Source organism: Bombus vancouverensis, chromosome 7 (genome assembly GCF_051014615.1).
Source record: "Bombus vancouverensis nearcticus chromosome 7, iyBomVanc1_principal, whole genome shotgun sequence".
Lineage (NCBI taxonomy): Eukaryota > Metazoa > Arthropoda > Insecta > Hymenoptera > Apidae > Bombus > Bombus vancouverensis.
Genome location: NC_134917.1, coordinates 12,490,943 through 12,508,839, shown reverse-complemented (window position 1 = coordinate 12,508,839; position 17,897 = coordinate 12,490,943). Strand labels below are relative to the sequence as shown.

Here is a 17,897-nt window from a genome sequence, read left to right as displayed (position 1 = left end):
AGCAACGATATATTTCCAACGGTGCATTGTAGACCGATATTCGGAGAATGGAACGGTTGTAGAGGAATTTAGGCAATGTCTAGGTAGACAATTAGGGAAGACAAGTTTGGGCCGGTGCTTCGGTTCGAAATTTATCGTAAACGAACAGGTTACTCAGTTTACGGAGATTATCGGCATTTTACCTTTTCCGCTGTTTTCTAAAGTTTTACCTTTCGTGGTTGAACAGGGAGATAAGGAGAAGAGGTCTACCTCGAAATAAAAGGATAATTACTCTTAAGTGAGGTAGTTGCGCAAAAGGAAAACAACGAAGCGTATGTATCGTATCGACGATATGATTTTCTATTTCGCTAAGAATATTTACAGAAACGAATATTTATAATAATTAAACATTACGAACATAATATTCCAGTTTTATATTAGGCGAGAGAAAAGTTTGCAACTATAGTGATCTATGTTGATACATAATATAGGAATATGTTAATTTATATATGCGCTATAGGAATTTGTAAAGAAGCAATTTTTATAATTAATACATATTTGGCTTTCATACTTTTTAGTTAACTAATAAAGAATCTAATCACAGAAAATTATACTCCTGCTGTTCATTTAACGTTCGTTCGAAACATTTTCCGCTACAATTAACAGTTTCGACGATATTTCAGGTTCTAATTCTTATGATGCAATATATGTACAAAACTATGTTAACAGCTATATTTAAAAAAAAATGTGTGCTCTTTATGACCAAAGTAGTCTCTAGTACATCGACAGTGTCCATAGAAGCGAAATTGTTAGCTTAATAGGCAGTACAGCGTTATTCCCCGTTACTTTCCCCGAAAGTATTGTAAACCTAAGTACCTTCCTATTATTCTTCGCTTTCCAGTCATTTCGATGTTACGTATCTACGATAAGTAACGATGCGCTTTATTTATTTCCCTTTTCTCGCGGCTCACGGCCCCATTACACGCCTATACCGATGCATTACACCATCGTACTATCGTTTCCTAACATCGTGAACGACAAAAAAAATCTCTGTTTTCTTAAGATCCAACGATGGACGCTTTTACGAAGGGAATCGTCGAAAGGATGTTTACAAAAGTTATCTCAGCTATCGGTATCCGGCCGAAGGATAATGAGTAAAAGCGCTTTACCCCGGGTGAACCAGCTAATTGCCATTCGACAATCCCGTCGTAAATCTACGTTTACCTTTCGTTTCGTCAGATTGGCTCGGTCGTCATCGGTTAATGAGACGCTTTTTCTCGATCTGCAGATCATCATGTTCCGGGAGTGAGGCATGAGCGCGGCAAAAGGCTATGGTTTGACGTCTCCGAGGTACCACCGGGGGAGCACATAATCAGTGCAGAGCTCAGGCTCTATCGCAGCATGGACGTGAAGAATCGGAGGAATCGCGGATCGTACATGATCACAGCCTACCGGGTCTTGAGAACCGAAGACGGGTGAGTCTTGTAAAAGGGGCTTGTTTGCATGTGACGCGATTTACTCGGGCTGTCAGTTCAAAGTTAGGGATAATCTGCTTTCAGCGAGGATTATACGAGGTGTCCTTTAAGTATGTGGCTCTTTCTAACTCTTTAAGAGCCAAGATATACGGGACTTTTATCGTAATAGTTGCCACGGTCGTTCTGATCTTTGTTCCGATAATTTAGAAAGTCATATCGAGTCGAAAAAGTAGTCGGCAAATTGCATTATTAATTTTCTTATTAGTTTCTTCGATAAGAAATCAAATGACGTATTTGCTTTCAACATTCTAACTTTCCACGCAAGAAGTGAAAACGTTAAACTAATTCGTTTAGTGCGATTTGGCGAGAATTTCACAGGAATACCTAATGCCAATAGCGATAAATTTTTAAAGGCGATTTTCTTCGCAGTAAAACGTAATATATAATAGAGAGCTCGTTATGCGTTAAAAGTAGATGGAATAAGACCATTAATGCTAAAACATAGTACCCTCAAAATTACTTTCGCAATGCTAATTGTCCCGCTAGAGTCATATTTCAATTAAAATCCGTTTTATATACATAAACAGAATTTTTCTTCAGTGGTTTTCAGAGGAAACAGAGGTTTTCTATCGCTGTATCCTCGAAACACGTGCCATCGAAGGAATGTTGTTTAAAAATCGTAACTAATTTTTCCCACACCTTACACCTTGTTCGAGGCAACAAATTCAAAGACGCCGAATTACGTATTTTTCCTTACGAGCTTGCAATGGAATGTGTTCTTTCCCTGAATGTCATTATCGTGTTAATTGGAATGTCCCGTTTCTGGGAAAAGTGTTTCAGGTATTGTTCCTACCTGCAGCCAGCTCTGACTGGCTACTATTTCGGGGTGAGTAAGGGTGACTGATAGGTTTGAGGTGACCTTTAACTAGCGAGTAGGGCGAAGAGGAGAACGGGGAAGGGGCATGGTGGAAAAACGGTACTCTTTCTCTTCTGTCTTCTTCCGACGTTGGTGAAGCAGATCCCACCCGGGTGGGTGGCTAGACCAATTTCGTGTTCCTTCAGGCAGAGTCCGTGGTTTTTGACATCGTCATCGTGCCTCTAATTAGGCCGTCCTTAAGTCGCCGAAAAAATCTCAGGTATTTGTTCTACCTGTGAGAGTTTCGGGGACCAGCCCACTCGTCTTTCGTCGATTCTACCTTTCTCATTCATATCCAGGGCCGTCTAGCGGCGCACGAATAACGACCGATTCCTTTCTAGAACCACCGACTATATTACGCCATATTTCTTATATATTGGGTCATTCCATAGCAATGATACATTTTTTATTACGGATATTAGGTGAAATTAGTCAATAAACGATCAGATACGTATATTTTGCCTCGTTCTCTACAGGTGTCCATCCTTCCGTTAAATTTCCCATTCTTTCTTTGTTACATTTAACCCTCGAACGTTGAAAATCCTTACCTGTGAAAAGGTAAACGCGAATTTTGTGCCTTCTCTGATTCCTTTTAAGCATAAACGCTGCAAAGGTAAAACGAAATGTTCTAAAGCTACCTACTATTTTCGACCACCTGTAATTCAAAAGTTACACCGTGATACTATTCTCAAAATATTCTCTACTCCTTTAATTTCAACTATTTCGAAGAGATGCTAGCTCCTGACAATTTCTTAACTCTGAACTTGTTCAATCATCGCGTAAATAACATCATGTTGTTCGATCATCTCAGTTGTTTCTACGGTTCAGGTATTTGATATTTCAGTCCAGTCTTGACGAGCTCCTGTGCGTAGGTACGGTATTTCAAAGTTGACAATGATCTTTTCATCGACTCTTCTCGTTCCTTGTATCGTACTTTCGTTCAATTATCTCTACGATCGAACGATTGTTGTCTTGACGCGGTTCCATTCTTATCCCCGTTGAATTGGATCTCTCGAAAGGACGATTTATCTCGATAGACGCGACAGACCGACGGCTTCAGCAAGCAATGCAGGCTGCTCGGTTCGCGTCCACGTGTCCGCTTCTCAGACGAGAAAGACCGTATAGCGGATGGCGACAGCTAGTCTAGAGCCATCCCTGTCTGATACTTCCGTAGACTTTGGTACTGTGACCTGACCGATATACAGGCCCCCGACAGGAAACGCTATTCCGTAAATTGAGGTAAATTAGCCGTGGAGACGGGCTCCGAGCGAGGAGTTAAGAGCACGAGTTACTTGGTGTGCCTACGCAGTTACACGCACGCAGCCACTCCACCTCCTCTTCCTTCTCCTCCTTCTACTCTTTCTTCTTCGGCTTCTTCCGTCAAACTCGATGCGTGACGCATCCTCCTCCACCTCTTTATCCTCCTCCACCTTCTGGTCCAGCCGAGACAAGCTGGCGACTCTGGTTTCTTACGTGTGCGCACCAGGTTTCCATAAGAGTTCTCCTGTGGTAGGGATACCAGGCCGCGTCAGCTGTCTCTGGACCATGATAAGAGGACTTCTCTGACGAAAGTCAGACAGTGACACTTGCCGTAACGAGCTTCAGGGTCTCGTGCTTTTAGTCTCAATTAGCAATTCATAAATTTTTCTCGCTTGCCGCCGTTTCTTGGACGGCTGTTCTCGCTCCGTTTCGCCGGTTTATGGGGTTCACGTGTCGTATTCGTTTAGTTGGAAAGATCAATTGTTCCTTTTTTGTCCTTCTCATTTTAACTTTATTTATATCGTATTAATTTAATATAAACGGAGTACTCTATAAGTAGAATGTAATAGAATATTCTATAAATTTATCATATACATTGTTACTTGTCGAAATATTTGTCTAATACTTCTGTAATTGCTATTAATAATAATAAGTAGAAGTGAAAAATTCGTCAAAATGAGTTACGTGTCGCATTACTGAATTTCGAATGATTAATAACGCAATAGTAACAAATACAGTAATATCCTAACATAAATGTGATTATAAATGCATTAGATGATCATATAGAATTACGTGTACCGTTCTGATAACGCTGTTATCGCAGTTTTACAATCGCTGCCAATTATTGTATCTTATTTTAGCGTATGTACATATTTATATATACACTCGTGCACGCGTATTAAACGTAATTGAAATTTTACGATAATTATAATTCCGCAATTTGATACCGCTATTTTGTTTCAATATTTTGTTTTCATTCTGAATTTATCTCTATCACACGCGTTTTTATCATTTTTCACCGATCGTTTATCTATTCACGCTTCGCATTCAAGAAATTGTTAAGATTCAATCGGTATTTATCATCGAGCGATGGTATTCAATTTGCCGCGGAAAAAATTGATGTTTGTCTTTGTGCCTGTTTATCACAATGTAACGGCTGCACTTTGAAATTCAAATATACATAATACCTCAGGAAAGCTAAAAGTTGATTGATAATCGCGAGACATCTTCATCAATGCTTACGTTTATGAATGCACAGCTGCGAGGCTGAAATGTATTCAATTCTACGCTTTGCAATTCAGGAATTCACACTCGGCCGAAGGAAAACAATTTAACAGCCGCATCTGTTACAACACATTAAGAGAATTAATTTCAGTAAACAAACATTTCGTATCGCCAACAATACGTTATCGTGAACGTGAAACAAAACGTATATCAATTATTTCCAAGAACATCAATACATTTTAGAATTCGCTGTGAAATTATTAATCATTCGTTCGAAACTAATACCAAATTTCTTCTTCGTTTAAGGAGAAAAATATTTTTAAATAAATCGAGATCGACGGGAGGGAAACAAATTTTACAACCTTAGAGTCGAGTAAATTCTAATAAACTGGCAAGCACATTGTGAATCTTCTTTTAAACAGAAAAATAATTTTAAATAAATCGAGATCGACGGGAGGGAAACAAATTTTACAACCTTAGAGTCGAGTAAATTCTAATAAACTGGCGAGCACATTGTGAATCTTCTTTTAAACAGAAAAGTAATTTTAAATAAATCGAGATCGACGGGACCTTAGGGTCGAGTAAATTCTAATAAATTGGCAAGCACATTGTGAATCTGCAATAACGTGCGAGACATAAAACTCGTTACACGTACCTCGAAGCTATTAAAGATAATGTCAAATCGATCGAGATTAAAGGAAAGAAGAAAATCCTGGAACGTCCAAGAGAATTAATAAATATTTAGCGTAGAATAATATTACGATATTTCGAGGTAGCAAGAGCTTCGTAATTTATTAAAAATTCTTCCACGCGTAAACAAACCGTAAACGAACAAACCGAGATAAAAGAAAGGGAAAAAGACGGAAAGAAAATGGATAATGCGTACAATCTCCGGTGATAAATTTATGCGGGAACGTTCGTCCTGCGTCTGTATACAGTTTTAGCGTTCTCAATTATTCAATTATGGGAACGATAATCAGTCCCGGGAAAAAGATAAATGCGTCGTTTAAGGAATGTCTTTGACCGTGGAGATCGGAGATGAGCCCGTTCGCTCAATGAACAATGATTAGTGTGTTTCGCTGAAATCATATTGACACGAGCCACGTGCAAGATAGATTTGCGCGAATTGTCGAGTCACGATCGAGGACGAATTATGGCAAATAGTCGTATATGCTTCGTCGTACGATGTATATCACGGTTAGCGTGCTTACGTAAGAATCAGTGGTTTTCTATTGATCGATTTTATCGATGAATTGCGCGATTCGAAGCCGTGCAACGATAGAGAAACAATATACGTCTTTGACCATCTGCTGTTGAATCTTGGTGTTTGCCAATTAACACACTTTGCTATTATCGCTAATTGTCAGGATATACATATGTACGTTATCGCTTAAATGTATCCGATCGTTTCTTGATCGATAATAGCATCTACGATTACCTTATTTTCTGCTATCGTTATACTCGTATATAGCAGAATATATTTTTCTGTTTTAACGTATTTTATCTGACACGTACGTATTTTGTATGCCCCATGGACAAGATTTAATTTTTATTATCAGCAAAAATTGTTAGACGTATTTCGATGTAACGTTACACTTTAGAGATATTGCGATAATGGAAAGAGTACTTTGATAGAAAATTTCAGTGTATAATATGTCAAGCATCCTATTACATCTTCAATGATAACTTTAACATCTTCAGACACGAATATGTTAAGACCACAAACGGATATTCGTTTCTTATTTTTTAGCCTTATTCCTTTCACGTTATGTCCTTAGATACTAATCGAGGCGGACAATATCGGTAAATATTTTGAAATGTTCGAAGGAAAAAAATAAAATTTACCATTACCACATCTCTGTATCTTTTGGGATCGTCGTTAAAAAGTAACATCGATTTCTAATTCGTGGCTTTCGGAAATAGATGGTAAATATAGCAGACGATGAATATCATTTAAACTATTAATTTTCCTACTTTCGTAACATTCGCGTAGATATTATTACTAAAAACCGATCAAGACGTTCAGGTATTTAGGAGCAGCCGTGTAGCGAACAGCGCAGCTAATAGTGTCTATTAACAATTCATAGTTTTTGCATAGAGTGAGAAAATATTTGAAGTTTCGTTTGAAGAAGCGTAAAAATTTTGTAGAGGTGCGAGGATGGAAGATGTTTGTTTTGATCAGCGAGATAATTTCCATGTGACGTGTGTTGTCCGTATGATGTCCACACAACTGCGTGTTAACGTAATGAGTAACGCGAGTTTTCCTTGATGTATGCAAGGAAAATCGCAGGGATATTAGTGACACCGAGCATTTAGCGGTTAATGCGTTGCAATGCTTAGAGCTTATTGTTAGTCAGAAGGTAACATTACCACTAGAATAGAATCTTTGACACATACTGTTTTGAAAACTTAACTCTGTTTTACATATTATTTTGCTCGGCTACTTTGCCTTAATACTAGGCTTCCGTTAAGATTTAAATATATAATAGTCACAATTCTGATATATTTATAACAAATCGATATTTGTTATAAATCCAGTTACGTCGAACATTTCGAAATTTCCAAGTAATCGCCAATCCGAATAATCCGAATATTAAGACGACAAAGTTAAATAAATCTTTTGAATCAATTTTATACCTTTTATAGACAAAGTTACAAAACAAAAAAAAAAAAAAAGAGAAAACATTGGAAACACTGGCGAAGTAGCGATGCCTTAAGCCTCGTTACGATAAATAATATACATACTTTTAATAGAAATTTTCACAGTTACTGTATTCGTCGTATTATATACGACTGTATTTTTCATGTTGTAGGACAAGGGAGTTGCAATACGTAGATGCAGTGAATACGACGACAGGAAAAGAGGGGTGGTTGACTTTAAACGTTAGCGAGCCTCTCGATCATTGGGTGAATAATCCTGATGGAAACAAGGGATTGTATCTGTCAGTACATCCCGCAGATCGTTCTGGTGAGTAAAAATTTACTATCTTGCAATTACTACTTCTGTGCTGTACAAAGTTTTATGATCTTCTATTTATGGCTTTCCTTACATTACGCGTCTACTGAAGTCTATTCGTTGACTTTCGATCAAACAGAGGAAGTTTTTAATGAAAATGATAGAAATATCGAATAGTTTAATGCTCTATGGTAATATCGCAATATAATGATCATCTATACAATACCTTTTTAAATCGCGATAGTTCGTAAAATATTGTTTATTTAAGTAGAAAAAGGTTTTGAATAAGTTCGGTTGGTAACTGTTGCATTTATGGAAATTTATAGGCAAATCTTTGGAGCACAATGTAATCGAAATGAGAAATTATTTTCGATATAACATAGGAGGCTAATTTTAAAATATTCTGCCTGTGATTTATCTTTCGATAGTCTGCGGAACATCGCAGAAACAGTCCATCCTGTGGGTTTTGCTAAGCTTCAGTGTCCAGTAATCGAGCGTGCAAACATGTGAATGTGCCATTTATATGCATATTTAACTCGAAATTTTCAAATATTCATTTTTTTTATGGGGTTGTTGATCTTTTGGGTAGAAGATTATCGAGAATTTCTTAATCGACTTTGACGAAAAAGATAGCTTCGTACTGCTAGCTTAACAGCTACTTCTTCTTCACAGCTACTTTGTTCCCTGTAAGTCAAACGAAACGCGGTCTCGAATCCTAAAGTTCTACATCGCTGGATATATCCTTTCAAAATGTCGCTGTGAACGTTATCTTTCGATATTCTTTCGTTCGCGCATTCAGATTTTTGTTCTATGATCCAAGATCCTCAACTTCGATTACGCGAATTGTCTCCGTTTCGTGAAAATTCGTAAAAGTATCAACACGATATTTTCGATAAAACGATTCACATAAATTCGAAAGCGTCTCTGCTTACGTGAAAGGACACGAAAGGATCGTAGGATGGTGTACGCAGAGCCGGTGTTCGACTAACGAGTAACAAGACGCGGCGCACGCTTCCTATTGAGCAATAGATCGTGGCTAATAAACGCTTCGGGGTCAGAAGTTCGACGCGGTGAATTCCGGGCATTTCTTGTACACCTGGCAGAGCAGAGAAGGCAGTCTCCGCGGATGTGTACAGGTATATGCTTTCTCGAGCGTACACCTGTTCCACGCTCTCACTCCCATGCTGAAAAGCGTTCCTTGCTCTCGCACGCTGTGCCTTCGGTCCTGTACGCGACCGATCGGCTAGCGATGGCTTCGTATCAGGCCTCGGGCCTTTCCACCTTTCCGGTCCATTTCTCTTCCTCGGAGCTCGCTCGTGCACGTGCAGTCCGTTTCGTGGAATATACCCACAATTATTTTCTATTTGTCACCGATTATTTTCTATTTGTCACTGATTATTTTCTACGCGCGAGTTATGCGCCAGATCGATGCCTCGAGAGCGCTCGTACGTCTGGTTCAAGCGATTTTTTCCACGTCTTCTATGCGACAGCGATGTACTTGTTAGGCGTAATTGAGGCGTATCCGACGAATAAATTTATTTCCGACGAAATTGATCTTCTATCTTTCGTTCAATTTATTCATTTCCTCGGCGAAGATTAATATTTCATTCTTCATTTCATTTATCCTGACAGACGGAGACAGTTTTCTTTATAAATAGCTTATATAGAAATACGTTAGTTCGCGATAGACCCGCGAGGAACTGGAAACGTTAAGATTTTTAGTATGAAACGAGAAAACGTTGATACGAAACGAAACGTAACGAGACGACGAGAAACGAAACGCAGAGGGAAATGGAGGGAGTGGATGGTTTGCGAATCGAGGACGTAGATCTTGCTCGCTTCTTGCGAATTTTCGTGCGTCACTCGAGGTCCTTCCTACTGCTAGCCAGCACGAATACATCATCGACAAGAGGCCAAGCCGTGGCGTCGTCTTGTCTTCCTATACTGGCGAGATGTTCGTGCGTGGGATTTAGCCCGAGGAACGGACAAAGTCCGGCTGTGAGACTATACGAGAGAGACGGAGAACGATATACGTGAACGGAGTGAAGACCCAGATGGTGAGATAAGGACGCCCCTGAATCCAATTCTGCCACCGAATCTTAGATGAGAATCGTCACGAGGCGTACGAGGGAAGATTACCTTGATTTGATTCTTTAGATAAGCTACACCTGTTGGCTGGCCCACGAACCGATGAGCTTTAGATCATTGATGATTTTCGTTTCTTTGCACGGTCGTCGAGCCAGATCTCCTCACCGATCTGGGAACGGTGGTAGCCTTGGCCGATTAAATCTCACCGGGATAACGTACGAAATACAACCAGCTACAGAGATCTCGAACTAATATTCCCGACGAACATGTGTTTTCTCGGTATATTCGAGTGCCAGAGATGAGATTCGTCGATGATCTTCGTATCAGGCTATCCTTCGTTTAAGGAGCTATCGACTCGTCGGATGAATAGGATCTCGAGAAGGTTCGCGTTGAACGTTCATTAAAATCCTTCTCATCGCTCTTTAACTATGTTTGCTTCGATTATTTCCATGTCGACGTTGCTTGATCAATTCTGCATCGTTGATCGTTACTTGGCCTCCGAATTGTATTTATTTCTACGTTAAAGAGAAATCTTCGACACGCTCTCGTGCGCGTACGTACGTAATTCTTTGTACATCGATGGAAATTCGAGCGTGGTTGGTCGATACGAGCGAATAACCTTGTACGATCTATTCGTCAATGGAGTTTTATCTGTACTGGCTGGCTTGCAATCCGTTTTGTTGTTACACGTTGTAGAATAAATCGATCGCGTTGAATAAGTGCCGGTTGCGTTCGATATTCCGAAGGAAAGATCGAGATAGGGCGCCTTGGATTACCGACATCGACGCAGTAATTGGATCACGATTGTTGAATAATTGAATAATGCTAGAATGCTTTATATCGCGTTCCACCTAATTTTCTTGCAAAACTCCTGTCAGTCTAGCGGGAATACACGTTGCAACGTGAAATTAAATTATCGTTTCAGGCCTGAAACGATCCAGCGAAATAATTACACCGATCCCTGCCTATCCAGTTGTCGGAATCGAAGCATCTAGTCTTCTACCAAGCTATTAACGATTATCCTTTCTCTTTATGGCGATCAATCGGAAATTGAATTTCTTCGCGCACAAAACAGTAACAACATAATCGCTGTAATAACGACGCAGTGCTTTTTGTGAAATTCTATCGATCATTCAGCATCCTTAACTTTAACGAGAACCATCGAATTATTTAACATTCTATGATTAAAAAGGAACCAGTATCTTCCTACCGATTCGACTTTTGATGTTGAGATTTTATGCATACAAGGGTACGAGCATCAAACACTCCACTCTGTCTGTATGTGCTTCGCGTATTCTATGCTGGAAAAGAACTAACAGGGCCGTTAAATACTTCACTTGGAACCAACATCTTCCCTCGAGCACTACTTAAAAACCACGATTCATCTTGTTCCCGAGATTCGAAGACCGATTCTTCTACGAAAGGAAGCTCAAACAAAAAGCAAAAAAAAAGAAAAGAAAAGAAAAGAAAAGACGAAATAAATGTGGAAAGAAGAGGGAATAAAAGTCAGACGGTGGCAGTAACTAACAAGCATCAGGCGAATGTTCAACCCAGCATCTTCCATTTGATGTCTCAGTTTAAATCCCTTGTCGGCAGAATTTCGAACTTTGAAACCTATTTCATCGTTTCGCTGAGTTTTCGTCGCCGACGAAGATTATTGAAAAACGTCCAACGAGAAGAACCGGGCGATTTATGATCGTCAATCGCGAAAAATATATAAATTAGAAATCTAATAGTTTAGATTTTTATTTGTTTAGCGATCTCGAGACTAACGATTCAACGATATTCTATTCTATGATTAACAGGTGTGCTGACGATACCTAACGAGGAAAATTATTCTTTTCTTTTTAGTACGCGCTTTTAAATGAAAGTGATTATTTTTTTATTTTTTGTTTTTTAATTTCTATTTTTTACTCTTTCGTCACTGTGAGATAAGAAGATTCTCTCAGATTTCTACTCGGCTAATTAACAGTCGTCGGCAGACTGTTATTTTCAATAAAAGAAATTGTCAATTTTCTGAAATTATATCGTAACGTCGTCGGAAATGAGCGTGTGTTCCAAATTTCAGCTTTCTAGCTGGTCTGGAAGTGGGTGAAATTTCGTTTACAAAAATTACACTCAGACAGACAGACAAACAGAGAAGTAAGCCAAATACATAAAAAGCATTAAAAAATTGCTGACGTTTGCTAACGTGAATTTGCTTCCATGGAAACGCGAAGAACGCAAGGGCAGTAAATGGTACGTTTCCACGTGGCACAAAGTCATGACTTTCCTCTCGAAGAGGAAGGGAGGGAGGCAGCAGTAGAATGTACTGCTCTAACATTCAGTGTCATGACTGTAAAGTCACGATTTAGTGTCACGTGTAAATGTACCTCAAGCCTTAAGCAAGTATAAACAGTTGAAAGCATTCGCAACAACGTGTTGATGATAGCATTACCATTAATCGTTGCCCATGTTCCGAGGAACGATCGTTTTGTTCTACGAAACACGTATACGTATGGCTGGGATTAATTTCGATGCAAGTTAATTTCGGTAATTTCGGTACAAGAGACTCGTAGAATTAGATTACTCTTCGTTTCTAGATAACGTTTCACCTTACGAATTTACAACGAATATGAATTAAACAAGCTGATTTCAAATCTCAGAATGAATATTTGTAAACTTGGAAAACGTACCTCTCACGTATATTTACATATTATTATGTGAAATATTATGTAAAAGTAATACGCTTGTACTGTAAAGATAAGAAACGTCGAAAACTAGAAGTAAGAAAAATGACATACATACTTATACGCGTGTATTTCTGGTTAAAGTACTCTTAATAAATTGAAATCTACTTGGTCAAGGTTCGATCATACTCGAAGACATGGCTCGTGTTTCTCTATTGCTCCTACTTTCTCACGTTACAGTTCGAACGTATCCTTTTTTCCTTCCAAGTACGTACGTACGTACGAAATGCATGGAACTTTCTAGTCAGATTCGAATCTATTTACGATGCGCTTGATCTCCTCTCTGCGAATGGGCTTTTGCTCGCAAACATTTGCTTCGTGGAGAGGATACTTGGCAAGTGTTTCAATGCGAATGATCGCGAACATTAGCAAACGTTTATTGGAGACGTTGGTTCGGTGGTAAACAGAGTTAAGAATCAGTGTTGGTGATCTTGGAGGAACGGCGCGTGTCTAGCTTGTAATCGTTGTATCCTCGGCGCGATACGCGCAGGTAACACTTGAGAGGTCTGCCATAACGACATCGTGGATATTAAACGAGGCACGTTTCAGCACGAGAACGAGGCATTGGGACGGTCATGTATACGCGAGAGCTTGAAATGCCTATGTATTCGTGCGTACAGTTTGTTGTTTGCCGCGCCTAGATCATTTCGTTGCTTGCCTCTCTCACCTCCATACGCCTCCTCCTCTTCCTCCTCACCGGTTTCTCTCTCTCCCCACGTCGATCCTCCTCTTACCCTCCTCGCACCTGTATATTTTCTCTCTTTCTCACTCCTCTCTGCTTCTCTGCTCCTCTCCTTCGCGAGCACAACCGGTTTATCTTTGATCATTCAATATAAAACACAAGATCGGAGGCGCACACCTCTGCGCGCGTTCACGTATCCACAGGTATACGTTGCATACATCGAAAGAGCCACGATTCCGTTCCTCGGTAATTCTTCCCTCTCGCTGTTTCTCCTTCTCTTATTCCCTGCGCGACGTCTTTCTCTTCCTTTGACTTTTGGCTCCTCTTTGGTTCGTCTTGTCCACTCGGTTCGTCTCCTCCCAATCCCTCGCGTTGATCCCTCTTTTTCTCCCGTTCTATCCCCTGCAGGCGCGTCCCTCTTGCGACACGCATTCGCACGCATACTCTACGCTCCTCTCCTACTTTTTCTTCTCCCTCTTCTTCATCTTCTCCTTCTCCTTCCTCTTCGTGTTCTGCTTCTTCTCCTTCTTCTTCTTCTTCTTCTTCTTCTTCTTCTTCTTCTTCTACTTCGTCTCGTTTGGTTAAGAGCCCCTCGGTTTGTTTGCACTGGTTCGCCGTGACGCGGACGCGCGCGCGGCTCCTCACCGTCCGCCTCCTGGCCAGAGGAAGTTTCCTCCGGTTGCAGAAAACCAGATGCTTTCGAAAGTATAGCCGCGGCTATCTCTCCGCTTCTAAAGACCGGCTACACACCTCCGCGTGATACGCCCACGCGTGTGCGTCTAACTGCGTGCTCGGTCGCTCGCTCGCTCGCTCTTGAGACTTGCGACACCTTGCTATCACCGCGAAACGAAAACGAGCCTTTGTCAGATGCCTTCGGATTTATCCAGCCGATTTTTATCGTCCCATCGAAATTTCAAGGCAGAGACGATGATCGTTGATTTTAGAAAGTTCGTGCATCTTTCCTAACGCCGTGATCTGTTATAGAAACTCGCGATCTCATTAGAACGTATCGTCTCATTCCTACGTGTTTCGAAGATTCTCGTCGGCAAGTTTTCAGAATTTTCTTACCTAACTGCGTGATTTTCTGTATGATAGTACCGATCGAAGGATACGTTCGTGCGAACGATAGTAATAATATCTTTATCGTATCAATCACGTTGATATATATATATTAATCACGGGAGTATTGGTTCATAAAAATCACTCAAAAATATTAGTCTAGCAAAGTATTACGATTCGACGATTATGATATTTGGTAACGACGACGTCGGTTTATCAACATGACGAAGTAATGTTTGCAATTTTGTTACCAAACAGCGTAATACGCTCACTTTTCGCGATCCCAGCTATGTATATTTATTTAAATAGCCGTAATAATATTATTATTTGGCCATGATGTTGTTGGTTTATCGGCAGTTTCCACATCGTTGGCGCGGGTGTTTGAAAAGATGTTCGTGGGTAAATAAATGTTTGGCGATCGTCGTATTTGTCGGGGAATGGGCTAGTGGAGGCTGCGGTTAGCGAAGATTCAAGAATACCGTACTCGGTTTCTCTCTTCTTCCGGTGATCTTTTCCACGGGCTCCGAGAGAGCAGATTTTATACGCCGTTTGAGAGAAATGTCCACGATCGTCGTTTTATTGGACAATCAAGGTATTGAGTGGGAAAGAGAGAGAGAAAGAGAGAGAGCGGGAGAAAAGATTATCTATGGCTGAGAGAACTGTAGAAAACTCCACCTAAGAACGGACGATCGTGACGATAGCGTTAATGCTGTGTGTTTTACTCGTACTTATTGCGATGCTAATTCAGCGGTAATAGAGTCACTATCGGGCCATTAACAGAGCAATGACAAAGGTATTTGACTTGTGCGTGGAATGTATGCCAGCTGTGCTGATGTTACGTGCTTTACACTTTTCCCTCTGTTTGTACGACGATCTTTAATCTTTTCGACGACTCGATTGTTTTTTTAACTTTATCGCAACCAGCTTGGTAGACAGATGTATTTATTTAACAAATCACGGTCAGACTTACGAGTACAAGGAAGAAAATGAGTTACGATAATGGATAATAGATGTACGACGAAGAAAACGAAAAACAGATATAAATATAGGAGAAAATTTGAGAACGATATATATATATATATATAAGAAAAAAAGACGGACGAAGAAAGTTAAATGATAATGACACTGTAGGAGTTAAATAATTGCAACGTCGATCGCCTTAGCTTATAGCAAGATTCAGAGAAGAGATCGGCTCGATCGAAGATATTATTTGCATAGTTGCATATTCCGATGACGGGATTACAAAAGTTGAGATCACTAGAGAAGACAGATGTTTTTAATATCTGGTACACCCTCTAGTTTCTAAATAAAACAAACTCTATTTCGATGCGATATAACATTTCGTAGTTACAAATATATAAATTGAATTATTTAGTAGCAGTTAAGAGTAACAAATGAAGAAATTATAATTGTGTTCATGATTGCTAGTAATTGCCATTTTTATTTGCCAATTTCCTACAGGATTTAGCTATAACTGGATGGTATCAAAAAATCCCCTCTTTTCAGGAAAATGTCTTTGTTTCAAAGTTTTGAAAATTTTCCTACATGAAATTCTGTATACTTATTTTCGAAGGGAGAAATTTAGAAGGGAGCTTGATACCATGTTAGGACACTGGCACACGTTTTTAGATCGCGTGAAACGCGTCCTCGAGAGTTGATAATTTTTGATAGAAACGAATCGCGAGATGAGCAAGGTTCCTCCACGTCCTTGACTGTTGAAAGCATTGCGAAAGCGTTGCCGGTTGATCTAGGACTGCCCCTTTGTAGGGAATCGTTTTATCCTTGAACCTCCGGCAGCAAGAGGACACGCCAAGAAATTTGCTTTTTATTACTCTTAATATATGGAAACTGGATCAGAAGGATACGCGGATCGAAGAATCCGTGAAAGACGTATAATCAGCGGCGCATTAGTCGCCTGGAATTACAGTTCCACGAATTTCACACGTTTTCTGCGTACCATCATCGTCTAATCGCAATTTTAATATATCTTTGTAAGATTGGATAAATTATTACATTATTTATAATTTACGAAGCTATTTGCATTGTTAAAAGATACAAGTTATCAGATAACAATATCGAAACTCTGAAAGTGTAAGATTTCTGGAAATGGCTTCGATGAAGATCCTGTTCGAGTATCAAAAACTACGATAGGAAACGAGACGATTTATTTAAGATTATCAGTTGCAAATCTTCATTTTTATAACTTTGCATTCGCCTATTAATTGTTTCATTCGTGTTTCGATAAATTTCTCGACTTTGTGACTCTTTCAAATTATTTTATAAATCACCAACGTTATTTTTAGAACGATCAGAGAGTTTCTACAGCCAATTTCAAAAATTAGATTATTCTAAGAGACACGACAGTGTCGTCAAATGCGCACAACACGCGTCTTCTATTCAGAAACTGCACGAAATTCGTATTCCTGCAATTCCGAGAATAGCAATCATAACGAATTACGTATTCTTACGGTTCAGTTTCCACGCGCATATTAAACGTACCAAAAACCTCGTACCTATCGTAATACCGTTATTAAAATTTACTTTCTAAATGTTCCTTGGATCAATATGCCTGTTCCTAGATATAACGAGATATAATTAACTCGCAGATCTTATTTTAAATTATCGTTAATTCCCTTTTCCTTATTAATCAATTGCAGCGCACCGAGTCATGCGATCAGACAGCCGTTTATCCGAACTACGTTTATTTTACTTTGTTTATACGCTCTCACGTATAACGCGCGTAATTTTGCTAATGCTTTTCTTGGCAGCTCAAATTTCTTTTGCGTTTTAATTCATAATCCCGCTACAAGCGCATGAAAACCACTTCTCACAATCGTTGTTGCTCGACTCGTTCTATCGTTGCTACCATCGTGTTCGGTGCGACATATTTTTATATCCTTTGTATCAACTGCTTCTTCTACCATCCAGATGCTCCTCTTTCTATCAGGAACAGTCACAGCGGAAAATCAGAATTTCTTACGATTGCCAATTTTTACATTATATTCGTAAAAATCCACGTCTGCGTAAATATCGACAGTCTGCGTTCTTTGGTGCTAAATAAAGCCGTATAACGAAACTCGGCGTTCCTGGAGAAAGAGACGGCATAATTCAATCGAATTCGCCACGTGCATTCGGCAAGCGGAGGTTCGTCGACAAGCTGGTAGCCAGTCGATTCTGTAACGGCGCGCAAAGTGCAGCAGCAGGTGTCCGCTGCAATCACGGCAAATGCGCATTCCTGCGAGCCAATTTACTAGCTTTCTCGAACTCGGTACGGTCGTGCTCGTAAGAGGGATCATTTGCATACACGGCAATGCTGGCTCGCGGAGACGAGCCGACGGCTACGGGCCTCCGCAATGAGACCGTTTGGATCGTTCGCACGTACACGCGTGTCCTTTCGTTCGAATTTCGATATCGCGCGAAAACTGCGCGAGCCGAATGCGAATCGATGCCGCTTGAAAAATCATCCTGGCCGTCGCGTCGCGACCAACCGATTCTACGCCTCAACGCTTCTTCGTTCTCCTTTTTTCCT

The 17,897-nt window shown here is 40.0% G+C and overlaps 1 protein-coding gene across 1 annotated transcript in view; it reads left to right on the top strand.

The window, feature by feature from the left end:
- Nucleotides 1-17,897, top strand: part of gbb (glass bottom boat) — a 41,535-nt gene that overhangs the window by 17,100 nt on the left and 6,538 nt on the right. The window contains exons 2-3 of the mRNA XM_033332587.2: nucleotides 1,268-1,454; nucleotides 7,668-7,822. Coding sequence (XP_033188478.1) covers nucleotides 1,268-1,454; nucleotides 7,668-7,822 — 342 coding nt within the window. The remainder of the gene's footprint in view (nucleotides 1-1,267; nucleotides 1,455-7,667; nucleotides 7,823-17,897) is intronic.